Raw genomic sequence first — 26949 nt, 5'->3', positions numbered from 1 at the left:
CTCTGGTCCTCTGTTCATTCTTCAACTTTTATAATGCATGGATCTATAGTTGATGGTTGTTGAACAATACTGTATATTTAGGTGTTCAATTATTCTGTAGGTCCAGAGGGACTTAAATACAATAGAGGTTGGATTGAGGGTTTTTTTGGGTCATAAAATGGTAACCAGTGGTGGTATTAGATTTGTCTATATGTGCAGAGAGAGAGAGAAGAGAGAGAGAGAGAGAGAGAGAGAGAGAGAGAGAGAGAGAGAGAGAGAGAGAGAGAGAGACCAATCTAAAATTGTGAACATCTATTGTCAGGCCAGCTAAAGACCTCTAGTCAAACCAAATCTAGGAAATATGAGAGAACACTTCAGGAGGTCCAAGATACAATTAGGAAGCCTAATTTAAGGGTAATTGGTGTTGAGGAGGGCCTGGAGAAAGAGGTCAATGGTATTGGAAATATACTTCAGGGAATCATCTCAGAAAGCTTCCCAAATATCCAGAAGGGCAGACCCGTTCAAATACAGGAAGCTTTTAGAACCCCAAACAGACCTGAGGAGAAAAGGACTTCCTACTATCACATTATAATCCATATAGGATCTATAGAGACCAAAGAAAGGATCCTAAAAGCATCCAGGGAGAAGAGAACATTCACCTATAAAAGAAAACCAATCAGAACAACCCCAAATTCTCAGCAGAGACCATGCAAGCAAGAAGAGATTGGAAGGATATATGTCAGGCCCTCAAGACAAATAGCTACTAACCAAGAATACTGTACCCAGCTAAGCTCTCATTCATAACTAAGGGAACAATAAAATCCTTCCATTCCAAGGAAAAGTTGCAACATTACATAGCAAACAAACCAGCATTACAGAAAATTCACAAAGATGTTCTACACATTGAAAACCAACACAAATGCGATACTGACTAAGAAATGCATCTAAAAATCACACCAGCTAAGCACTGCAAGAACTGTCAAACCACAGGCCCTAATGAAAACTTCTAAACATGTCAGGAGCTAGTAAATATTTTTCAATCCTTACTCTCAATATCAGTGGACTTAACTCTTGAATTAAACGGCATAGATCGTCTAGTTGGATCAAAAAGTATTATCTATCGTTCTGCTGTCTTCAAGAGACGAATCTTGCCTGAAAAAAACAAACATTTTTTGAAAGTTTATCAAGCTAACGGCCCCCATAAACAGGCTGGAGTTGCCATCCTCATATCAGGTAAAATACACTTCAAACTAAAATTAGGGGCCGGGAGTTTGGCCTAGTGGTAGAGTGCTTGCCAAGCATGCAGGAAGACCCGGGTTAGATTCCTCGGTACCACATACATAGAAAAAAGCCAGAAGTGGTGCTGAGGCTCAAGTGGTAGAGCTCTAGCTTTGAGAAAGTCCAAGGACAGTGCTCAGGCCCTGAGATCAAGCCCAGGACTGGCAAAAAAAAAACCCAACAAAACTAAACTAAAATTAATGAGGAAAGGCAAAGAAGGTTATCACGTAATTAATAAAGGGATCTCTCCTCCAGGAGGACATAACCATCCTAAATACCTACACACCTAATCCCAGACACTGAACTTCATCAAGGAAACTTATTTCTACTAAAACCACATGTAGATCAAAACACAGTGATTGTTGGTGACTTTAACACACCACTCTCACCTACCTACAGATCAACAAGGAAAAAACTCAACAGAGAAACCTTAGAACTGAACAACTATATAGACCAACTAGATCTAACAGACATCTATAGATTATTTCACCCAGCAACATCACAATATATGTTTTTTAAGCAACACATGGAACATTTTCCAAAATAGACCATATTTTAGGGCATAAAGCAAACTTGTGCAGATTCAGAAACACTGAAATTATTCCCTGCATTCTCTCACACCACAAAGGCATCAAATTGGAACTGAACACCAATTTCCACCAATGAAAACCTTGTAACTCATGGAGATTGAATAACACATTGTTGAATCACCAATGGGTCATCAAGGAGATCAGAATAGAAATTCAACAGTTTATGAAATTTAACAAGAAGGAGCACACAAAATACCAGCTCGTTTGGGACACAGCAAAGGCAGTACTCAGAGGAAAATTTATAGTTCTGAGTGCTTACATTAACAAATTGGAAAAATTGCATACCAACAATTTAATGTCCCACCTTAAGTTCTAGGAAGAAAAGCAACAAATTAACCCTAATCCCAGTAGAAGGAAGCAAATTATTAAAATGAAAGGAGAACTACATGAATTGAACTCCGAAAAAACTATGAAAAGAATCAACAAAGCCAGGAGTTGGTTCTTTGAAAAAATTAACAAAATTGACAGACCCTTAGCAAATCTTACCAAAAAAAGAAGGAAGCAAGCCCAAATAAACAAAATCACAGATGAGAATGGTAATATCACGACAGAAATTACCATGATCCAGAACATCATGAAGGAATACTATTCAAACATATGCCAACATATTTGAGAATCTAGAAGAAATGGATGAATTTCTAGCCAATATTAACATAGCCACACTGAACCAAGAAGACTAATCCAACTAAACAAACCTATTTCAAGCAATGAAATAGAAATGGTAATAAAAGATCTTCCATCCAAGAAAAGCCCAGGGCCAGATGGATTCAAAGCTTACTTCTAAAAGGTCTTCAAAGTAGAGCTCACACCAATAACTCTCAAGCTCTTCAACGAAATTGAAAACGAAGGTTCTTTGCCAAACTTATTCTATGAAGCCACTATAACCCTCATCCCAAAACCAGACAGAGATTCATCAAAGAAAAAGAACTACAGACCCAGTTTTTGATGAATATTGATGCAAAATTTCTCGACAAAATACTGACCAACCGTCTTCAGCAACTCATCAAAAAAATTATACATTATGATCAAACAGGATTCAACACAGGGGTGAAAAGCTGGTTCAACATATGCAAATCAAATAATATAATTCAATACATCAACAGAAGCACAGGCAAGCATCACATGGTTGTCTCAATAGATGTAGAAAATGCATTTGACAAGATCCAACACCTCTTTATGCTAAAAGCTCTGGAGAAACTAGGAATCCATGGGACATTCCTCAGTATAATATAGGCTGTGTATGACAAGCCGACAGCTAGCATTATACTTAAATATTAAAAGCTAAAGCCATTCCCTCTAAAATCAGGAACATGGCAAGGATGCCCACTCTCTCCACTCCTCTTTAACATAGTATTAGAATTCCTAGCCAGAGCAATAAGGCAAGAAGCAAGCATAAAGGGGATCCAAATTCAAAAAGAAGAAATGAAACTTGCCCTCTTTGTAGATGACGTGATTCTATATTTAAAGAACCCTATAAATTCCACTCCCAAGCTGCTTGAGCTGATTCAAAACTTTGGAAGGGTAGCAGGGTATAAAATTTACCCTCAAAAATCAACTGCCTTCCTCTATGCCAGCAATGAAAGGAACGAGGCAACAATCAGGCAACTCCTTTTGCAATAACCTCAAAGAAAATAAAGTACCCAGGAATTAACTTAACTAAGAATGTAAAGAATGTTTTTGATGAAAACTTTAAAACCCTGAAAAAGGAAATTAAAGCAGAATTGAGGAAATGGAAAAACCTCCCATACTCCTGGATTGGAAGAATTAATGTATTGAAAATGGCAATCTTGCCAAGGGCTATCTACAAATTCAATGCTATACCCATCAATATCCCAATGTCATTCTTTAAAGAAATAGAAGAGGCAATCCAAAATTTCATATGGAATAATAAAAGACCTGATATAACAAAAACAATTCTTAGCAAAAAGAACAGCACAGGAGGAATTTCAATACCAAATTTTAGACTCTATTGCAGAGCTATAGTGACCAAAACAGCTTGGTACTGGCAGAAGAACAGGCCTGAAGACCAATGGAATAGAACTGAGGACCCAGATATTAACCCACAGACATATGGCCACCTAATATTCAATAAGGGAGCCAAAAAAATAGAATGGAAGAAAGAAAGCCTCTTCAACACGTGGTGCTGGTAGAACTGGTTAAGCACCTGCAGAAAACTAAAATTAAATCATTCTTTGTCACCCTGCACCAAGATTTACTCCAAATGGGTCAAAGACTTTGAAGTAAAAACAGATACACTGAAAACTTTACAAGAAGGAATAGGAGATACACTAGGTCTCCTTGGCACAGGTCAAAAATTTCTTAATAAGGACCAAAAAACACAACAAATCAGAGAAAGTCTAGATAAGTGGGACTACATTAAACTGAAGAGGTTCTCTATGGCAAAGGACATAGCTAGCAATTAACTAGAAAGCCTACAGAGTGGGAGAAAATCTTCACTAACTGCACAATGGACAAAGACCTCATATCTAAAATATATCGACAGCTCAAAAAATTCAAACACTCCCCAACTAATCTTCAAAGAAAGAACCATTCAATTGAAAGATGGGCCAAAGACTTAAAGAGAGTCTTCTCTGAAGAAGAAATAAGAATGGCTTATAGACTCATGAAGAAATGCTCGACATCTCTGGCCATAAAAGAAATGCAAATCAAAACAACTCTAAGATTCTACCTCACTCCAGTTAGAATGGTCAGGATCAAGAAATCTAATAACAATAGATGCTGGAGGGGATAGGGCCAGGAGAGATCACTACTACACTGTTGGTGGGAGTGCAAACTCATTCAACCACTATGGAAAGCAGTATGGCAGTTCCTAAAAGACTAAACCTACAGCTCTCCTATGACCCAGCAATTCCACTCCTTGGCATTTACCCAATCATCCAGAAACAAGGACATACTAAATCCTTTAGCACCATGTTCATTGCAGCACTATTTACCATAGCAAAGATATGGAACCAACCCAGATCCCTCAGTTGATGAGTGGATCAACAAGATGTGGTATTTATACACAATGGAATTCTATGCTGCTGTCAGAAAAAATGACATCGCCCCATTTGTAAAGAAATGGAAAGACTTAGAAAAAATCATATTAAGTGAAGTAAGCCAGACCCAAAGGAACATAGGCTCAATGGTTTCCCTCATTTGTCATAATCAGTAGAAACCTTGGGCTCTCTTAGCAAATACTTACAATGGAACAAAACCTAGATACATAAGGCCTATAGTATATGCTAAAAGAAAGGACCTCCAGGATATAGAAACAAAAGCCATATGAGTGATTGTTGTCCTTAATGTACTATTGTCATCTCTCATCTGTTTTGCTGTCCCTTGGTTATCTCATATTGTTACAATATTTCACCTGGCTATCTGATATATTGTATATATGCTTATTTGGTTATCTGAAATAGGATAGAGAAGGGGGGAAAACAAGATGTGGGATTGGTTGGGTTAGTGAAATGGGGACCAAGACATGAGAAAGGGTATCAATGTTTGTGAAGTAATGCACCTTCTGTCTGGTGAATATAATGTCACCCTTCTATTAATTATAATAAAAAATACATTGGGAAAGAAAGGTAACCAGAAAAACATGCAATGTAAATGAGGGGATTATACTGAATTTTTAGCTACTCCTCTCTGGACTCCCTCCTTTCGTGCCCCTGCCTGTCTTTCCACTGCTTTTTCTTCCTTCAAACGTCACCTGTACCCACCCAGCTCATACCTTTTCCTACCCAGTTTGAAACTTCTCCCAACTTTGCCATGTTTCCACGGTCTTCATTTCCTTCCAAAACCTTGATTTAGGCATTATGTGTAGACGTCAAAACTGAGGCTGGTAAAAGGCAAATCTGCTATCAGTGAGCTATTCCACCTTTATCAGGAATGTCTAATTTTCTTTCTTTCCCAGGTCAGGATTAATTTGGGGATGTATATTTTGTGTGTGTGTGTGTGTGTGTGTGTGTGTGTGTGTGTGTGTGTGTGTGTGTGTGTGACATATAATGTCTGTAATGCTAGTCATACAAATCGAATGTTAGGAAGCAAAAATTTCAGGATTTCTTTATCACAAGCTCTCTGTCACTGACTTTGAGTGCCTTTGCATATTATATGGTCTCAACTTGCTCTCAGGAAGGCCCTAACAATGCTGCTCACCTGGTGGAAATTTAGTTATGTATCTGGTGACTTGAGGGCAGGAATTGCATTACTCTCAGAATGCAACCACAGAGAATTCAGTTGAAAAGGGGACATGATCTTCCCTAATTGCTTGAGGTGGACCAATTATATTGCAATTTGAAATGTTACAAGTAGACGCACTGATTTGGGGAGAAAATGAGGGATAGGATGACACTGTTCAGGAAGAAATGTAATTAATAAATGACTTACCTAACCATAACTGCTCTGTACATTTGTTTTAAAATTAAAAGAAAATATTGAGTTGAGGGTTAGTGTTATATTTTGTACCATTGTGATGCAGGGATCCCCAGTCAAAGGAATGTGAGAGGACAGGATTAACTAATGGAAGTCAGAGAAGAAGGGTTTCCACCAGAGCCCCAAGTTGGAGATTTTGACATTTCCTATACTTATAAACTTCAGTTTTTCTAATGGAGTCGATTGGAGAACATTCTTGTCTGTTTCTGAGCTGAAATAAGGCCAGTGCCCTTAAAAGATTTCTTCCCTATCTATATCTGATGGGCACAACTGAGCAAGGCCACATTCCATGGCTTTCAGTATTTTCTTCCCCCCTTTACCTCTCCATCTCATTTGACTACCCTGGATCTGTAAGATCTGAGGAACAAAGCACATAAAAAAAAACCAGGTAGTCCTCTACCTATTTTTATACTTATTTTCCTTGAAGATTACTGGGGTCAACCATGTTATGTTCTTAAAACAAAGTTGATACATTGGTATATTTTCTGGTGGGAGAAGAAGATATCTAAGGCTGAGGCATGTATAAAGAAAAGAGATTTATTGTAGTCATAGTTTTAGAGGCTCAGATTCCAAGGATGGGCAATCTCACTGGTTTGGGCATCTAGTGAAGGGCAGGATAATGTAGAAGAGATAGGAAGTCAGGGGGATTTGGCATCCAGTCATGATTATTGTCCAACAACTCACTTCCATGTAAAGTAGCTGAGGCCCACCTAGCATCCTATTGATCCTGCTGAGTCTAGCCTACTAGGTAACCTTGTTACTTTGTACAACTTTCCCTCACTGAGACAGAGTTTCCTAAAATGAATCCTTGAGGGAATAATGGTGTCCAAAGCACAACTATTCAGAGTTTTTATCAGTAGTTGAAAGAAGACTGAAACATAGACCGCATATTTAGGAATAAACTGGGCCTGTTTCCTTGACCATTATTCTGGTAGTGCTTCTTTTAGTGACTGGCTCACAGTACATATTCCATACATATTTGGCGAATGAATTGATGAATTTTTCTTAAAAGGCCAGTTAAGCCTTTAATTTTTAGCTTACTTGGTTAAAGCAGTCCTTAATATTCAGAGAAGTCATGGCTTTATGAAGGAGATATTATTTTAAAATAAAAGAGTATAAGCATTGTGCCCATGGGAACATGTGGCAGGAGGCCTAACTCATAGTAAATATATCCTTAAAAAGTAATCTTAAAAAAATAAATTAAAAAAAGTAACCTTAAGCTTGGCATTGGTGGTTCATATGTTAAATCCTAGCTACTCAGAAGGCTGAGGTCTGAGGATCAAGTTTAGAAATCATCCTGGGAGAAAAAGTCAAGCTACCAAACTACTCAAAGTTCCAGTAGTGGAGCTGTGCCACTCAAGTGGTAGAGTGCTAGCACTGAGCATAAAAGCCCAGGACAAGCCTGGCCTGGTGGCTCACACCTGTAATCCTAGCTACTCAGGAGGCTGAGATCTGAGGATCAAGGTTCAAAGCCAGCCCAAGCACTGAAGTCCATCCATGAGAATCTTATCTCCAATTAACCACTAGAAAACAGGTAGTGGCATTATGGCTCCAGGGGTAAGGTGATAGCCTTGAGCTGAAGAGCTGAGGGACAGTGCCCAGACCCAGGGATCAAGACCCATGACCCAAAAAAAAAATGCCCAGGACAGCTCCCCGCCCTGAGTTCAAGCTCTAGGACTCGCGTGCGTGTGTGCACACATGTGCGCGCACACATGTGCGTACACACACACACACACACACACACACACACACACACAAATAACCTTAAGCAGGTCAACAAAATAAATCAGAGTTAACTAAAATAAAGAAGAAACAAATTCTAGATAGAGGGAAAAAATCTTGTGAAGAACCAATGCAAAGAATGGCATGAAACATGAGACATTTGAAAGCTTGAAAAAAAAAAAAAGAAGAGATTTTGAGAGGCACCCTATGTGTCTAGAAGAGACAGGAAGTAGATGATGGAAGATTTGCAGAGAGCAAGAAATTCGTTCTTCTAGGATGGAGCTGGTTGTGTTTAGAAGAAGCCACTGGAATGAAGGGAAATGACCACCCATGAAGGGACATCAAGGAGCTGCTGTGAACAGTGTTTGGAGGTGATATGTGTGTGGTGGGAAGTGGAAAGGTAGAGAAGAGTTTAGAATGGTATCCAAGCAGTGCAGGAGCTTTTAATTGTAGATTCAGGAGAAAAAAAAGGTCTGAGCAAGTTCTCCTAGATCTTTTTGTTTGGTTGGTTTGGTTTTCGGTACCAGTACGGGGCCTGAACTCAGAGCCTGGGCACTGTCCTTTAAGTTTTATGCTCCATGCTGGCTCTTTACCACTTGAGCCACTGCTTGAATTCTGGATTTTTGCTAGTTAATTGGAGGTAAAAGTCTTACAGACTTTCCTGCTTGGGTTCGCTTCAAACTGAAATCCTCAGATCTCACCCTCTGGAATAGCTAGTATTATAGGTGTGAGCCACTGATACCCAGTTTCTCCATAATCCTCCCATGTTACGAAGCTCTGCTTCTTCTTCAATAGAGTTGATCTAAAAATATTTTCTTATTAATTATATTTTTCCTTGCGTCCAGCTTTTGCATTGTATTTGCCTCCTATCTTAATTCATCCATGCTTCCTTTACCTACATCATAGGCCTCTCACACATGACTTTGTTGACTGTGGGAAGAAAATGCTTTTGAAGTTCCAAACCCTGTCTCTATATGAGATTAATATTCAAAGATACTCTCATTGTGTAAACATGCTCAGGACTTAGGTGGATTAACTACAGTCTGGTCCTGAGGCAAATGGCACACCTGTTCATTGCCACAAACAGTTTGGAAATAGAAACCAGTTTGTCTTCTACAGTAAAGCCTTTGAACTGGAGTATTCTTTTTGGTATTTAACACCCGACTGGGAACTGAGAGCCAAAACCTCCTTAAACTTTGCCCACAGATGCCTACTGGCCTAAGCCTTAATCCAGCTCATCTGAATACTTTAAATACACTGCAGGAATACAAGAGGCGTGGGGCTGCATTGGAAGGAGGGGGGTTTGAGGAGAGGAAGTGAGATTCCAAGCTTATGAGAATAACCTATCTGATCCATCTGAATCATAGGGCTAAGAGGGACCAAGCCCCTGGCATCTGTCCTTTGAATAATGTCTTGATATGTGCTACTGGTAGAACTTGACACCACAGCTGTGGGCATTTATTGAAAGGCTTCCAAAGAATTTCCAAGCCTTCTGCGGCTGCTCACTGCCTTTTATGTTGAGTGCCCCAAGGTCAGTATTTGAGCCTGAGTGGTGTTGAGTGGTTTTTATGATTTTCTATATGCCATTGTTAGTATCTGCCTGTCAACATCTTGAAGATCACAACTTCTTTTTCTCTGTTTTGAAAATTGCTCAGTACTAAATCCTTCATTATCCTACATTATACAGCACTCTGCCTTTAAAAATATTGAGTGATATGCTGCAGTTTTTTTTTCGTGCTAAATCTTATGGGGTATATAGTCATTAATAAATAAAATGCAACTAATGTAATTGTGTCCCCCTTGAATTTGGCATTAATTATTTCACATATATCATCACATACATGCTTATGATCTGTGCCAATGTGCTAAATGGCTGCAAAAAATCTGATACAATACTGAGTTTTTAAAAAAAATTTGGTGTGGATTTATGATGCATAGACACATATGACCCATACGCATATACATACTTACATGCACACATGTACTGTCACATCAATTCCTATTTCTAAACATAGACATCTACATAAAACCACATGGGCCACCAATCAAGATGCACTGTATTTATAAGGCGCTTTGGAGAATGGCAGTACATACAACTCCTAAGGTAGACATAGCACATACATATGTGAACATGTTACACATGACCCTTGATCAAAGTAGGAGTTAGATTAGGGATAGTGATCTTTGGTGCTGTGGGAAACCTCCCTCCAATTTTGCCTTCTCAGTATCTTAACTGAAGGCATGGTGATGACTAGTGACCTTACTGATAACACAACAGTTAATTCATAGTTCCTATTTTATATGTTATATATGATGGAGATAGGTGAGATCTTGAAACATCTGTTTTTAATTTTTCTTTTTGTGTTGTAAGATGAAGTTTCCAGGGAGAGAAACTCCTCCTGGAAGACAACAAGTGTCACAAGCGACTCATGGAACAGCAATGGGAGGCTGTGGAGTCATTCCAGTGGTACAGTGTGTACTGCACTTAATCTCATGTAAGTATTGCAACAGCTGCTTAAAAGCTGCTTTTGTAGAGGAACACAGACTCCTCAGTTGGTCTACCAATTAATTGAAAACGAGATAAATGCTAGGCATTTTAGATTCCATTTTGAATATGTAGTCTATGTCCTTTAGCCGGAGACATTCTTTTCTGAAGTCACTTGGCAGCCATCTTGGAATCCAGGAATGCAGATCAACTGCCAGGTGTCAATGACACTTATTAAAATAAGCCCCCCCTCTTATTCTGAGACAATGAACTGTCAGACCACCTGTGTCTGCAGCCACCATCTATGATCACAGGCATATACCTGTCACCACAATTGTTAATTGTACATGACTTTCACCTTCTAGTCCCCAGTTCTTTCTGTTACTTTCACCTAAAGCAAATTACAGTTCTTAGCCTTTCTTTCTCTGACATTTACCATGCCTCATCTTTTGCATGTCTTGTTGGGGTGTGCAGCCAGAGCTGACCTTTGAAATGTAGGAGTCAAAGCCTTTGAAATGTAGGGTCAGAGCCTAAAATCTCTTGTAAACATTATGATTTAGCACTGTGTTATTTATTTATTTTTAGATCACCCTTGACTGTTAATAGTACTCTAGTTAGTGAGTAAATTTTGAGGAATATTTACTTTTTAAAGAAAAATATTTCATAAAAATAATAGTATATGATAGAAAGAGACCTGTCTCCATAGGTTTTAGGCATTCTGACATACACAACTTTTTCTTAATTTTTTTTCTAGGCTACATGATATCTAGCTTTGTTTTATTTTTTCAAATTGCACCAAATCTGTTCAAACAAAACAAACAAACACACACACACAACACCCATATATAAATGAACTTGTGCCATTTCAACTCACTTTGTTCAGGGTAACTTATATATATAAAGTACACACACACACAGATACAGACACACACACACACACATACACACACTGTAATTGAATTCTTTGGTTGCAATTAACAGAAACCCTAACTCAAACTGGCCTGAAATGTAAAAGGAATTAATAGAGTCTCAAAAAGGCATTTTTCTTCCATCTGTTTCATATATACCAAGCAAGATGGGTCTTCTTCATAACTAAAAAATGAGTGTAAAAATTCCCCCACCTCTGTAGAAGAGCATGGCTTTCTAAGTAGTTTGAGGGAATAAGAAATATTTCTTTTTTTCCCCAGAAACTCTGATGGGTTCTTTCTCCTGGATCATTGTTTGAAATGGGTGTCATGTGTGTGTCTAATCCAATTCTTGTAACCAATGGAACGAAATATGAAGATAGACTTCAGTGAATCCCTGAGGCCAGTGAGTTATTGGGTGAGGCCCAGTGTCAGCTTTTACAGAAGCATTTAGGCTGCATACAGCCAGGGCAAATCCCCAAAGGAAAATCAGATTCTGTTACCCAGAGGTATGTAAACTGAATCCTGGGTGTGCCAGCTTAATAAAATCCTGGCCTCTGCTCCTACACATATATGCTGCACATAATGGTAGTCAGAAAGTTTGAAATCAAAGATTCCCTTTATTACTGATTTCCTTCCTTAGCCATGTTTTGACAGACTTTGTCTACTTAGGAACTGAGAGCATTGTTACAACTAATTCAGTTTTGCCTTTTCATGCATGAGAAGCTCATATTACCACAATGAGTTTATATAATTCCAGCCTAAAGCAATAGCATTGACATTTTCGATACCCTGGGAGACCTCATAGGAAGTAAGTATACAATTGCAATTAGAATTATTGGAAAATTTCAAAGAGCCAATGACTTGCAGTAATTGAGGACTTGGATTAGAAAATACTTTTGTGAAAATATGCCTTCTTCGAGCACAATTTGACTGGATTTTTCTTGGCAAATGCTGAATGTCAAGATGGATAATCTATTGTACAAACAACTGCTGATGGATTTGCCCTTTGATGTGCTTTGTCTTAGTAGTTGAGTTCTCCTTCACTTTTTCTTTTCTACTTTCTTTCTTCTAAAGACAGGATCTCACTGAGAGGTTCCCCCCCCCCATTAAAGAAACTACTTGAAAGCCCTTTAAAATGTTTTCCTGAGCTTAAAGACTTAGTTATTATTAAAAGAGTGTATTTATCAGCAGCTGCCCAATAATGGCAGGGATTATGCAAAGTGTAAGTATATGTCTCACACCACAGTAGGAAGGTTCCTTGTATGGCTGGTCCTGAGCCTTGCTCCATGCAGTGATACAGAGAACCCGGTTCCTTGCTCTTCTCCACTAAAGCCTGTGTTTCCTATGAGGAGATAAAAGAGCAATGAAGATCTACATGTGGATGAAGCATGAATGATTGGATAGACAGGTTTCCTGAACCTGCCTTTGTGGGTCACACAGTTCTGTTCAGTTTGAAGAACAAGGACAATCATGAGACAACATGGTGTATAAGGAATGGTCAAACAGCATGTAAGAGTGGGTCTAAAGCAGGACAGATAGATGAGGAAACAAGAAAACTGTATTCTTTTTGAAATAAATATGAAAAGCATTAGAGACAGAAATAACAGCGAGGAAATAACCTAGAAGAACAATTTTTTTAAAACAAGAGCCATTATCTCCCATCAACCACCTTCTTTTAGATGTCAAATTCTAAGAATAAGGAAATAGAATTGGACCAATCTATACCTGCTTTCCCTTTTGAGATGTTGCCCTCGAAGGGATAGGAAGACAGAAAATTAAGAACATATTTGGCCAAGAGCAGCGTCTAAATTCACCCAGTGTCCCTTCTTTTGTTTTGTGATTGCATCCCCATGTTTAGAACAACAGACAACACCCATCTTAGCCACCAGAAGTATTGTTTGATGATAAGGAGTAACTATACAGGAAGGCCAGTGTTATTCTTCAAGCTTAGAAAGTATAAAGAACACACATAAAAACCACTATTGGAGTCTTTATTCCCATTTCCTGCAGGGGGAATAAGAAATATTTCTTTCCAACACCCCAATTTCCCCCTCCCTTTTACTGGTATACCAAAACAAATTTCTGCTAAAACTCCCATCTTGAGAGTTTGTCATTCTTATGAGACATCTTGAAATTCTTTTTACGTGTGAGTCTCAAGTTCGTGAATTTGGTGTAGAAATTGAGAAGCCAAGTAAACTCCCTCACTTCTCATCTAGTGACAAGCCCAGATGGAAAAGGAATTAGGACTGCTAAAATACACAGGCATCTTTACTACAAACAGACAAATACGCATTCAGAGATTCAGGCTCTTAAGAGGCACCCAGGGACATCCATATTCGGAATCTCCACAATTCTCTGGGGAAAGTCAAAGTCAGGACTAATGGGGCTGAGCCCTATCTTCAAAAAAAATAAAAACAAAATAAAAATTTTTGCATTTAATGAGTCAGATTTCTTCAAGATTTTTTTTAAGCCTAAAGAGTTCTGACTTTATGGTCTCTTCACTCTCTTTGGGCTTCTAGAAAGAGCACACCTGTAAAGAGAATTATCATATAAACCACTTACTTTAGCCTTAGCTTGGGAAGTAGACAGAAGTTGATGATGCTCATGAATAACAGAGAACTTGGCAGAATCTCAGAAGGACACACGTGATGAGCATAAGACCTCAGATTTACACCTTGGGAAAGATTCCTGTGCCCTAATTGCAGCCACTAAATTGGGCTTACAGTTCAGTGATAGAAGACATGCTTAGTGTAAGCAAGACCTTAGGTTTGATCCTACTACTACAACGACAACCCACCAGTAGGTGGACCTGAAGGGATCAGGATAGTTTCAGAGGGTAGACAGCTTGGTGTTAGCTATCAAAAGCATGTGTCTTTGGTAAAAAATTGTTGTAGAGGATAAGGAATGTTGGAGAAAATAACACTAGACATGAGGTCTTCATAAAGCCTAAATCTTGGCTTTTTGTTGCTGTTGTCAGTGGTGGTGGTAGTCCTAGGGCCGGGCCCGGGTGTTGTCCCTCAGCTCTTTTGCTCAAGGCTATTAAACTACAACTCCACTTCTAGTTTTTGAATGGCTAATTGCAGGTAAGATTCTCACAGGGGCTTCTCTGCCCAGCCTCACTTCGAGCTGTGATTCTCAGACTTTAGCCACCTGAGTAGCTAGGATTACTGGCTTAAAACTTCGGTTTTCTTGGATATTCGTGAAATAGAATGCAGGGGATGCAAATAACGATGAACTAATTTATCAGCCAGTCTTCGTGGCTGGAGCCATGATGTTACAAATCATCTTGTAGGAAGAGATCAGAGAAATACAGCAATTCTTTCTCGTCTGTTTGTGGCTTGTGACTCATGTTAGACAGCCAAAGGGATTGGATGAGTACAATGAGGTCTGCAAAAGGTGGGAAGACTGGAGAGATGGTGAATAACCATACTTGTCAGTAGAAGGGGGCAGAAGAAAGGATCTGGAAAGTTGAGGTTTTTAAAGGGATACCTCAGAGGACTTAAGATCTTTTCAGGGGGTCCACAAGGATAAACCATTTTTTTTTCAATTTTCATAACAATACTAATGTCAAAGTTTTCCTTTTTGATCTCATTTTTCAGTCTTCTGAGTGGAAAGAAGGGTTTTCCAGAAGCAGCAATTCAAATGAGAAGCAGATAGCTGTGCATGGCTGTCTTCCCACTAACCTAGGTCCCACAGAGATTTGGAAAATGGTAAAACAGTGCCACTCTTTGAGCTAAATAAAGCTTTTCATTACTATTTTAGAATAAGTCAACAATAAACATTTAAAAAAATCTGAAGTTTCAGGAAATGGAACATGGGTTCTGTTGCTGTAGTTTTTCTTGGTGGTGGTGGTGTTTGTGTTTGTTGTTTTTCATGTTTCATTTTTGCCTTTTTATGGTGGGAAAGGGTGAACAAATGAGGACATTGGAATTCAGTATAGATGCTGTGGAAAATGAACTATGCAACTTGTAGGCAAGGTCAAGAAAGAGAAACTGGGGGAAATGGAGGAGGAGGTGACATTGTCTAAAAAGTATTGTACTTTTTACCTGACATGAAATGGCAACCTTTCTGTACGGCACTTTAATAAAAATAAAATTATATTTACACATCTAAAGTTCAATTTCTAATGTAGTAAATGTATTTTATACATATATACATATCTTTCTTAAAGAAAAAAACTTGATGGCAGCCACCATTATTTATGACTGGTTATTATTGTTATTAATTATTAAGCCAATCCTGGGGTTTGAACTTACAGCTTAAGTGCAGTTCCTGAGCTTTTACTTTATTTTATTTTGTTTATGCTCAATGCTAGCATCTTTCTACTGCTTGAACCATAGCGCCACTTCTCACTTTTTTGTCAGTTAATTGGAGATAAGAATTTTGTGGACTTTCCCGCACAGCTGTCCTCGACTGCAGATCCTCAGTTCTCAGCCTCCTGAGATTACAGGCAAAGGGTAATGGGTTATTAACACCGGTCTATTTTCCATTTTTTAAAATGAATTTAAACAGCTCTCCCAATCAGCAAAGGTAGGGATTATACTATAGGATCTAACTAAGGTTGAGGAAAAGCAAATCTGCCATTTTGGTTGAAGTAACTTTGGAGGGCACCGATCATTCTTACTGAGGAAGAGTCTAGGAGATGTGGGCAGCAGGAATTTGTGGGGGGCTATTGGGGTACACAGCACTGGTGGGGACACTGTTTTAATACCAAATCTTCCTGTCAACGGTGATCCTAAGAAGTTACAATACTGCCATCTAGTGTTCCGTCATAAAATATTTTATATATAATTTTCCATTTGGTTTACAGATTGTTTCAGAACTAAATAACTCAAAAAGGCTAAACTTAATAGTTTGAAAAATTTGTATTTCCCCAAACATGCACTTTTCATTGTCTTAAATGACTTCATCTTCTATTTCCATATTTAACTTTTTCTTTCTTCTTAGGTTTAGGATAAGTAGAGAGGAGAGATATCTGCAAACCTTATATTCCCATCATCACATAAGGTAGAAGAATTTTGTTCCTACCTGGAGGAAACACAACTGTACCTTTCTTCACAAGTATGACAACCTCTTCTCCACAGTCCTTAATTTTTTTTTTAAATTTTGGTTCAATTTTGGATTTATAGAAATAGCTGCAAAGGCTGGGCAGTCACCACAGACCCCCGTCTGGTGGTTCTGATCTCAGCATGGTGTATCTTGGCATTGCATCTCCTGGGTGCTCAGAACAAGCAACAGCAATCTCATACCAAGGCACATGACTAAAATAGTAGAAACAGAAGCTTGGAAGACAGTGAGGCAGGAAGAGGGAACAAGGCATGCTTCCTAAAAGGATGATGACTTAGATCATCATCAGACTTCTCAAACCACCCTGGAAACTAGAAAACCATACACCAGGGTACTTCAACGTTCTGAGTGCAAATTATTCTCATCATAAAATCCAGTAATGCAACCGCCACATCCAAGTATGAGGTGAGACTGAAGATCACTCCACAACAAGAAGGCTCTGAAATATTTATCTCAATGTTCTGTTTATTGGGAACTTGAGGATTTCTTTCCCAGAGGAGAATAAAAAAAGACAGAGTAAGACAAAGAACTGAGCAAGGCATACTCTCTGAGTGATGTGAAAGGGATGAATCTATGATGCCTTAAAATATAAACGCAGCAGAATGGAGCAGGAACACAGTGTTGTTTCAACAACTTGCAGATTTATACTTCTGTCAGAATGCTTAGAAATGAACCAGTGGTAGGGGTAAGAAAACTAAATAAATACAAAGATCAGACAGTTGATTCCAGAGAAAATAAAAAAGTTGTGTTTAAGCATGGCTAGAGCAAATATTTAACTTATCAGGAAAAAATATTGTTGGATGGATGTGAGAAGGATATAGAGAAGAGAGAGGCAGAGGTAGAAGTAAAGAGAAGAGATGAGAAAGGGGGAAGAGTGAGTAATGAAAGAAGGAAAAAGGAGAGGAAGACGGGTGCGAGGAAAGAGGCTCCACATACTTTATTCTTATGAAGTTATGTGACATTTTAAAGTATCTTAACAATTGGCAGTATCAGACAATTTTGAAAACACCCTATATGTAATTAACCAGAAAAAAACCCCCCAGCAGTTTAAAAGTGATTCTCTCTAGAGAGTAGGGATCAGGAATTGGGAAGAACTGGCTATGTGAAATTTCAAGTAAAATTATGTAACTTAAACAAAAAGCCTGGCAAGGTGGCTCACACCTGTCATCCTAGCTACTCAGGAGGCTGAGATCTGAGGATCGTGGTTCAAAGCCAGCCCAGGCACTAACGACCTTGAGACTCTTCTCTCCAATTAATCACTAGAAAAGTGGAAGTGGAGTTGTGGCTCAAGGGGTAGGGCGGTAGCCTTGAGCTGAAGAGCTCAGTGTCATCACCCAGGTCCAGAGTTCAATCCCCACGACCGACAAAAAATAAAAATTGAAAAATAAAAAAATTCCACGTGCTACTCCAAGAAGGAAAAGATTAACCGCACTGATCCAACTCTGCTAAGACTCAAGAAAAGCTGAGAGGAAACAGCATAAATTCTCCTGCCCGGCGTGACTTGCCTACCTGTGAAGCTGTGCCCAGTCAGCTGTCATTCATCCTTTAGTCTGCGCCCTGCCCCCTCTTAGTCTGTGAGTCCACTTGACTCTGGGCCTCCGGTCTAGAGAGTTCTCTGCTCCTTTGCACAGCAGAGCTCAGCTCTAGGGGTGTGGAGCGGTTCAAGAGCGAGGGTGAAGTTAGTGGCTTGTGAACCATGGCTTTCCCTGCAGGATTTGGATGGGGCGCAGCCACTGCAGCCTATCAAGTGGAAGGTAAGAAAAGCCTCATTGGGCCTTCGAGGGGATTGTTTGGGTGGGGGTGGGGGGATTCTGTGTGTTTAGGAAGGGGATGGAGTGAAGGACAGAAAGGGAAGAAAGGCATTGAAGAGTTTTCTCTGGTTCAAATGAAAAAAAAAAAAAGTCTCTTTTTTTTAGCCCCAGGAAGCCAGTTACGGGGGTGGTGGGATGCAGGATGCAGATCAGCTGTGATGGTTTTTGCACTCGGAGTCATTGCCTTACATGGGACCCAGATGCTTTTGTGATTGGTTTCTAGATGATAGGCACTCTCAACCTCCTTTAAAAAAAATGGAACAAATTATCCTGTTAGCTGGGAAAATGCAGTGTAGATGCCTCAGAAGTGCCCTTCAAGAGTTAGGAAAACAGCCCTATTCTTTCTGGTGAGTACACACTCAAGCCTAATCTTGTCCCAGGCAGCCCATTTCCTGAGACAGAAGAGAAGCAAAGGGAGGAAAGGAGCTACAGCTCAAAAGGAGAACTTAGAATGGGCTTGGAATCCCTATCTAGTCTCTGCTCTGCCTAGAGAGAAGGGTGAGGGAGAGAGAGGATGGGGGGGGGGGGGAAGGGAGAGGGAAAAAGGGGGAGAATATGAATCCATGATCCCTCAATTCTCTATTAATGTCTCTGAAGGGAAACACATTTTTTAATAATCTTTAGATTACTGAAGTAGTACTAGCCTCCCCAAGTCTCAATTTGTTAATCTATAGAATAGGAAGATTAGATTTAACTTTACTAAAATAGATTTCCCAGCCCCTCTGAGGAATGAAGGATTTATAGCTGCCACTGGGAAAACTGGGAAAATACTTATTTGGTCATATATTTGTGTGAAATCCTGAGTTAAACAAAGCTAAGGGTTTCTTTTGGTAGCCTTCTAAAACTAGGGTAACAAATGACCACAAGCTGTGAGGCTTTAAGTAACATATTTATTCTCTTACTATTCTGAAGGCCAACCATAGCCACATGAAGATATAATTAGCTAGGTTAAATTGAAACCATACTGGAGTCAGCTGGATCTTAATTCACTATGACCAATGTTCTTACAAGGAGATTATTTGGATTCAGACACAATACAGGAGAATACTGTTACAGCAGAGGCAGAGATTGGAGTGATAGAGCAAGCAGCTAAGGAACGCCAAAGACCAGGGACCACTAGGAGCTAGGAAGAGGCAAGAAAGGTGCCTAGTAGTGTCTCAGCAAACACATGGTCCCAGTGACACTCTGAAATTGACCTTCCGACCTTTGCAATGAAGAGAGGATGAATTTATGTTGTTTCATTGATTTTATACTACTTTTTTTTTTTACTGAATCCCTAGAAAAGTGATACATAAATAAATATATCAGTCAATTTAGCTGTTACTGCTTATATTAAATGTAATGGAAAAGGATTTTGTGAAAGTGAATCCTTTAGACCTCCAGGATAAGGAAACAAAAGCCATATAATGAGTGATTGCTGTCCTTAATGTACTATGTTATCTCTCATCTCTTTTGCTATCCTTTGGTTATCTCATATTGTAATAATATTTCACCTTGTTATCTGATATATTTTATATGTGCTTAATTGGTTATTTGAAATTGGATAGGGATGGGGGAAATCAAGATGAGTGGGGTGAGGGGGGAAGGAAATGGGGACCATGTCACGAGAAAGGGTATCAATGTTTGTGAAGTAATGCACCTTCTATCTGGTGAATATAATGCAACCCTTCTATTAATTACAATAAAAAATCTAAATAAAATAAGTATACTAGTTTTCCCTAAAAAAAAGTCGGTCCTTTAGGTTCTATGAATTAATGTCATCCTGTCTAAAACTTGAAGGATGAGAATAACACAGCCTTTGGAAAGGCAGGATATTGTAGACAAAATGATGGCATAAAGGTTGCTCCCAGAACAATGATATTACTTGTAATTTCAAGCTTCCTTTTTGTTTTTCTTTTTTCTTTCCTTTCCTTCATTTTCTCTTCTTCCTCCTCCTCCTTCTTCCTCCTCCTTCCTCCTCCTCTTTTCTCCTCCTCCTTCCTCCTCCTCTTTCCTCCTCCTCCTTCCTCCTCCTCCTTCTCCTCCTTCCTCCTCCTCCTTCTCCTCCTTCCTCCTCCTCCTTCTCCTCCTTCCTCCTCCTCCTCCTCCTTCCTCCTCCTCCTCCTTCTCTTCCTCCTCCTTCTCCTCCTCCTCCTCCTTCCTCCTTCTCCTCCTCCTCCTTGGTTTACTTCTTCATCGCTCTCTTCCTCTCCCTCCCACTAAATTACTTACACAATGGTTTCTATCTCTCTGAATGTTTAGGATGTCTTGCTGGTTCCTAGATTTTTTCCTACTTTCTGGATAAGCATTAAATTCTGTATAATTTCTACGGAGACAGCATCTCCAAGACTGCCCCTGGAACCTTCCCACACTGGAAACCCACTTCTCTTCACCTGTTTGAAGGTTGAAACTCACTTCCATTTAAAAAAATTAAATAATGATGTTCAAGCAAAGCTCTTTGGAAGGTAGTGAGACAATCAAATTGTAATATCGGAAATAGGAACAAGGCACAGCAAAGAAATCGAATTGTCTGTAGGTCCAGTGGAGGTAGGGAGTTGTTGGAAAAGAGAGGCATGGGGTGGTGATGGAGCAGAGGAGCAGAGGTCAGTTAGTTGTTTAAGTTGAGTTACGGATGTATAACTCCTGAACAGAGGCCGGTGGGAAAGGTAACTTATTGTAGATTCTAGGTACAAAGTTTTAAGGGTAAGAACCATATTCAGTGGATCATGATCTTCCTGGATATTATACAAGCAAGTCGTGATCATTTCCAAGTCTTGAGTAGGAAGTATCTGGAAGTGCAACATCATCGTTCTCCATTATCTGGTTTCAGCTGCCATGGTTTTGGTGTGGTTGGCTATAAATCAAGAGTACTACATAGGAGTCCAGAAAGACTTAATTCCAACATTCTCCATTTTATCTCGTTTTGAATAGTGTAACAAAGTTTAGACCACCTCTCTCTGTTCATTTTTTTTTTTGACAGTCCTGGGCTTGATCTCAGGGCCTGAGCACTGTCCTTGGACTTTCTCAAGGCTAGAGCTCTACCACTTGAGCCTCAGCACCACTTCCGGCTTTTTCTATATATGTGGTACCAAGGAATCGAACCCGGGTCTTCGTGCATGCTAGGCAAGCACTTTAACCACTAGGCCAAACTCCCGGCCTCTCTGTTCTATCTTATATGCAAATCAAGTCTATTTACTTTATCTGTGATATATAATTTTTCATCCTTTTTGTCACTCAATAGCTACCTTAGTTGTCAATATCACTGTTTCAGTAGCATAGTTTGGGCGGAGCTAGTGCCCCTCCAAAAGTATTATTAAATATTCCTTGTGGGTAAGGGGTTCTTTTATTAGTTCATATATCACACAGAGAGGTTTTCCACATTTGATGGTGATTAGTAATGGGAATGACCAGGAGACTGATTCCAGCAAGTGTAGCAAAGCAAGCAAGCAGTGAAGTCTACAATACCATTCTTTCTTTGGGATATCAGGCTTACTGTAATTGGTAATATAGAGAGGCTCTGGCACAAGTGGAAATGTTTCCTGATTGGGGCCATCAGCCAGCAAAGCTAATAATTATTCTAGATTATTGTTAGAGCATAAGCCATTCACAGATAATAGTTTTATGGCTTTTTCTTTAATGAATAGGGTGTGATCAAGACAGCAGTAAATAGGGGAAAGATGGAGGGCTTGTATAGTGACAGAGAAATCTTGACTTAGGATGCCATCTCTTTTTAGGCAAAATTCCCTGGTTGGTTTTGCCTTAAGATATATAATGGTTATATATTCCAGGTCTATAGATGGTCTCTGTGGAGTTAGAAGTTATATATCTAAGACATAAAACTATGAACTCTGGGTGTAGAATTCTACAGATTTCAAGAGACCTCTGTGTTGTTTCTTAAAGAGCAAACCACTGTGTTCTAGGTTGTGAACAGTCTTGTCATCAGTTTGTGAGAATGAAGGGCTTCTCCTAACTAGTGAAAATATGCCTGGTCATAATTAATTAAAAGCTGCTCCTCCTGGTCATGTCAGAATTATGGAGCTAGAACTTCTAGTAATTATTCCAGTAGGAGACAAACTATGCATTCCAATAATGCCAGTGAATACCATCAATCAGTAATACATTTGATCAAGGGGATCCAATAGATTTAGTTATGGTTAATGCTATTATATTTGCAATATGGTGAAATAGATAGATCTACCTGTAGAGGATTCTCTAGGAATGTCTCATAAGGGAAATGAATTTTATAAAAATTTTAAATCATTTACCATTCACTCTACTACAGTGGAAATATTCTGTACAACTGGAAAATATTCCCTGAAAGTAGCAGTTGAACTTGGAGTAGTGATTTATGTTGTAATTGCAGCTATTTGGGAAATGGAGATCAGCAGAATCATATTCAAGGCCAGCTTAGGAAGGGAGCAGGACCCTCCATTCCCCTCTTCCCATCTCAACTAATAATATTCATATGCCCATGGACCCAATGTTGTGGAGACATATAGACATCAAGATTGTGGCTCCCCAAGCTATTCTGTTGAAAACTTCAGATTCTACCTGAAATAAACCAAAGCAAATCAGAGCCACAGGTGGGATTCAAGTGGTAGAACACCTACCAAGTAAGCAGAAGGCCACAAATTCAAAACTTCATGTACCATAAATGGCAATTGAATAAAAGATAATCTGTAAGTCTTGAACTGATAAGAAATGATAAGCATTTGATCAACCAAGCATTAGTTACAAACCATTAATGAAGTTTTGGCATTGGACCAATATTTCTTACAATTCATCTCTTTCATGATAAATCATGCAGTGCCAGCTTTTAATAGTGAAAAATTGAAGAACTTATTAATAGCTCGATAGACACCCAGATTCTCTCTGAGTCCGTGCTTAACATTGGATATACATCCTCTTGCCAATTATGTTCATTCAATTGTGTTACATAGCATGGTTATTATATAGGTTCTCATAGGCAATTTGACTTCAGTCAATCTTATGGAGTTCAAATTTCATGTCTTAACAATTTCAGTACTAGCTGACTTAGCACAAAAATTTGCCAAGTCAGTGTTTTGGTACTTAATTTATTAGTGTTTCTCCTGATCTTGAGGTAGCAGTTTTATGAAGCAGTCAATTTCTTCATTAGAATTCTGGGAATTCTTACCCAGTCCAGTGGTTTGATCATAAGGTTTTCTGAAACCTTCATTTGTTAGTCTGTTCTATCAATCTCCTTGAGGGTGAAACACTTCAGGTTTATAGTTGTCCAGGAAAGTTCCAGAGTAAGCAATTAACCATCTGTGAATGACAAGACCTAAAAGGGGACATGGATAAAGAGCTGATAAGCTTCCATTATAATAATGTTGCTATCAACAGGAAATTTGATCATACCTCTTGTATACTACATTTTAAAGTACAAAGTAGGAGGGGATGATAGTGGTATATGAATCTACTAGATTTGTATGAACTTCATATAATTTCTGAAATGGGTATCAGTAAAAAATAAACTCAGGTATAACTGAAAAACGTTAAATACCACTAGTTATTTGATAAGGCTTCCCATAAATTAGCATATCATATAAACTAAATTAGCTAAACATCTTTCTTTTGAAAAGGAGAAGTTTTCCTTTGAGATACAACAAAGTCCCAACTATGAAATCCCAAAGTTAATTTGAGGTGAACGAAAAAATTAATTTAGAAATTTGACTTATGTAAAGTATGTCACAAATATAAAAATTATTGACTCAAAATATGATTCTAGGTCATTATAGAATTAGTACACATTAATTTAACTAAACTGAAAAAGAAGAAAATTTGGGTATTTGTAGAACACATTTGCTCCATTTTCTTAATTGGTCAAAAACTCTGAAGAAATAATATAAAGAATAAGAAAGAAGGCAACATCTTCCCAGGGGTGACACTTGACTCAATGTGCTCTATCCAGAGATATCAGCCTCCTTTATCAGAATGATTTTCTGTCTTTGTTGTGTCTTGTGCTAAAGTTTCTTGGTTTGAATCCCAGCATAACCTTTTATCAGGGGGGTAGAGCGAAATAACTGATGTAGGTCATATTTTCCTTGTTTATAAGCTAGGATAGTGGTCACACTCTCTGTAGATCTGTTCTAGGTTAGCATCTATAACTGGAGCACAAGAATGTCTAATACTTAGTATTCATTAAATACTGATATAAATATACGATGACAATGATTTGATTTTTTTTCTTTTTGGGACAACTTTCATGTCCACTCTGTACTGGTAAGGAGAGTTACAATATCTCTTTCACTTAGTGTGAGTGGTCATTTCTTGCTTTGACTATACATTCTTCCTTTTTCATTTTCTATTAGTTCTATCAGTAGTTGCTAAGGGAGTTAGTATTTAACTGTCTCTCCCACCATTGCCTGGCTTTGAGATAGAGAAAGTCAACACAAGACTTCTCAGATCAATGTGGTCTACGATTTAAAAGCTGGTGCTGGCTTATCGCACTTGTGTTTTGAAAATCTTTGAATTTCTGTGTCACCCACGCTTATAGAATCTTTGGAATTCATAGACATTCAGAAGCTCTGAGAACTAAAAATCAAACAACCAAACAAAAAACCCTTATGGAGCTACTTTGGCTCCCCTTCTTTTCTTTATGGAATGTAGGACACTCTCAGAGTATTTGCCTGTGGGGCTCACTGACTAGGGTGCCACATGGATATCTGATCCCCAGGCCTCTCAACCTACTACATAGTTGTGTATTTTACTAGATTCATGAGCTGCTTTCTTCCTGTGCTTATTCCTCTGTCTACTTCAGTGTTTATGACTTTAAAGAAGAGTTTAATGTTTACTATGTAACAGTTGGCTTCATGGTGCCTTGAGCCTTTCGGAAAAAGCACAGTATAAATTGAATAAATAAATAATAAATAAGTGGTATAAGCAGGAGGAAAATGATGTGTTTTAGGCGAGTTGTAAAGAACATTGTAAAAGCTATAAAATGTATTTGTTAGACTAAGAGACAGGAAAGAAATTGCAAATAATCATTGGATATACTGAAGTGTCACAATATATATTTTAGTACATGGATGATTCAAGGGTTTTTTGTTTTTATTTTTGTTTTTGTTTGGGGGGGTGGGTCATGGGGCTTGAACCAGCCTGGGTGCTGTCCCTGAACTCTTCAGCTCAAGGCTACTACTCTGCCCTTGAGCCAAGCCCCACTTCTCGTTTTCTAGAGGTTAACTGGAGATGCATCTCAGGTCCTTTTGGGCCCACAATGGCTTTGAACCTTGATCCTCAGATCTCAGCCTCCTGGGTAGCTAGGATTACAGGAAACCCCAGGGTTTAACTCTTTGTGAAGTTTCCTCTTTCCCTTTCTTGGCTAGATGGAAACAAGGCAGAAAAACAACAAATATCTCTTGGGTATTTTGTTTCTTTTTTGTGTAGGCCACAGAGGAACTGGGAAAATGACATTTAGAACCCAATACAATGGCTCTTATGAGCTTGTAACTCCCAATGATTTCAGAAAAGGCTCTTAAGGGATAAATGTGCTCTGCAAAGTCCCACAAATCCTAAACCTGGTGTAAACTATCCCATTAATTCTTCCTAGTGGGACCTGAGTTTGTGTTTCTTAAGGAAGGAAAGGCCGCAGGTTTATGAATGCTATTAGGGGCCTTCATAATGCACTGGATACCAATAGAATGCTTGCCTTTGATTTAACTTTGACTTTGGGTTTATGTTAGCAGAAACTGGGCCACAGCTTTGGCTATCTTTTGCAGGGGTATGTCAAAGGTAGAATTCACTAGTTAAGACATTTCGAGTTATATTTACACTAAAAAAAAATCAGAAGAACAAACACGGCAGTTGTCTGGGGTCATTTTAAGTCATTTATAATGGTTTTATACAGACTATTTTCTTCTCTTCTCTCTTTAAAAAATTCAGTGTGTGCACAGCAACCTGTGCTGCGACATACTTAACAAAACTGCTATAACCACCAGTATAAGCACTTATTTTTCTACATTGCTCCCCCTTTTCTTTTCTACTCAACAAATCTCAGATGTGTTTCCCATTCCTTATTTTCTGCTAAGCTCTTTATATTAAAAAGCCAGTGTAAGGTTTGGTCTACTGGCTGACTTTGCTATTCTTCTAGAGCAGTACAAATTTCCTCAATCACCTAAGAAAGAAAGAGAAGACACAGACTTAAAGTAGGGTAATTTGGTGTAGAGGAGCAAATGAAGAAGAGAAGTGTGGGTTGTACTCATACAATTTACCATAGCTTAAAAACTGATGTGACAGATGCAATCCTTATTTCATTTTTCCAGTTTCAAACTTAGATTTTGTACAGACCTCCAATTGCCAGTTCTCCTGATTGTATCAATAAGTTAATAATGGAAAAGCAGTTGGCCTAGAGAAGGATTAGATGCATATTTTCTTTTTTTTTCCATCTTTTAAAAATATTTTTTTTATTTTATTTTTGGGATAATGTATACAGGGGTTATAGTTACATTCATTAGGTATTAGGTGCATTACTTCTCCCACATAGATACCCTTTCTCATGATTTTGTCCCCATTTTCCTCCCCCACCCCTCCCAATTATCTTGTTTTCCACCCTCCCTACTTCAAATAAACATATATACAATATACCAGGTAATAAAGTCAGATAGAGTAACAACATGAGATTAACCATAAGGGCAAAAAAAGAGAAGAGAAATAACATAATACATTAAGAAAAACAA

At 38.7% G+C, this 26949-nt stretch overlaps 1 protein-coding gene across 1 annotated transcript in view; it reads left to right on the top strand.

The window, feature by feature from the left end:
• The first annotated feature begins 17760 nt into the window (after window positions 1–17760).
• The window catches only part of LOC150055930 (cytosolic beta-glucosidase), a 114447-nt gene continuing 105258 nt past the window's right edge, over window positions 17761–26949 (top strand). Inside the window, exon 1 of the mRNA XM_090344095.1 lies at window positions 17761–18217. Coding sequence (XP_090200221.1) covers window positions 18160–18217 — 58 coding nt within the window. The 5' untranslated portion in view covers window positions 17761–18159. The remainder of the gene's footprint in view (window positions 18218–26949) is intronic.

Source organism: Megascapheus bottae, chromosome 13 (genome assembly GCF_031878675.1).
Source record: "Megascapheus bottae isolate mThoBot1 chromosome 13, mThoBot2.hap1, whole genome shotgun sequence".
Lineage (NCBI taxonomy): Eukaryota > Metazoa > Chordata > Mammalia > Rodentia > Geomyidae > Megascapheus > Megascapheus bottae.
The sequence above is the reverse complement of the archived record's forward strand: the minus strand, read 5'-3'. Positions and strand labels throughout refer to the sequence as shown.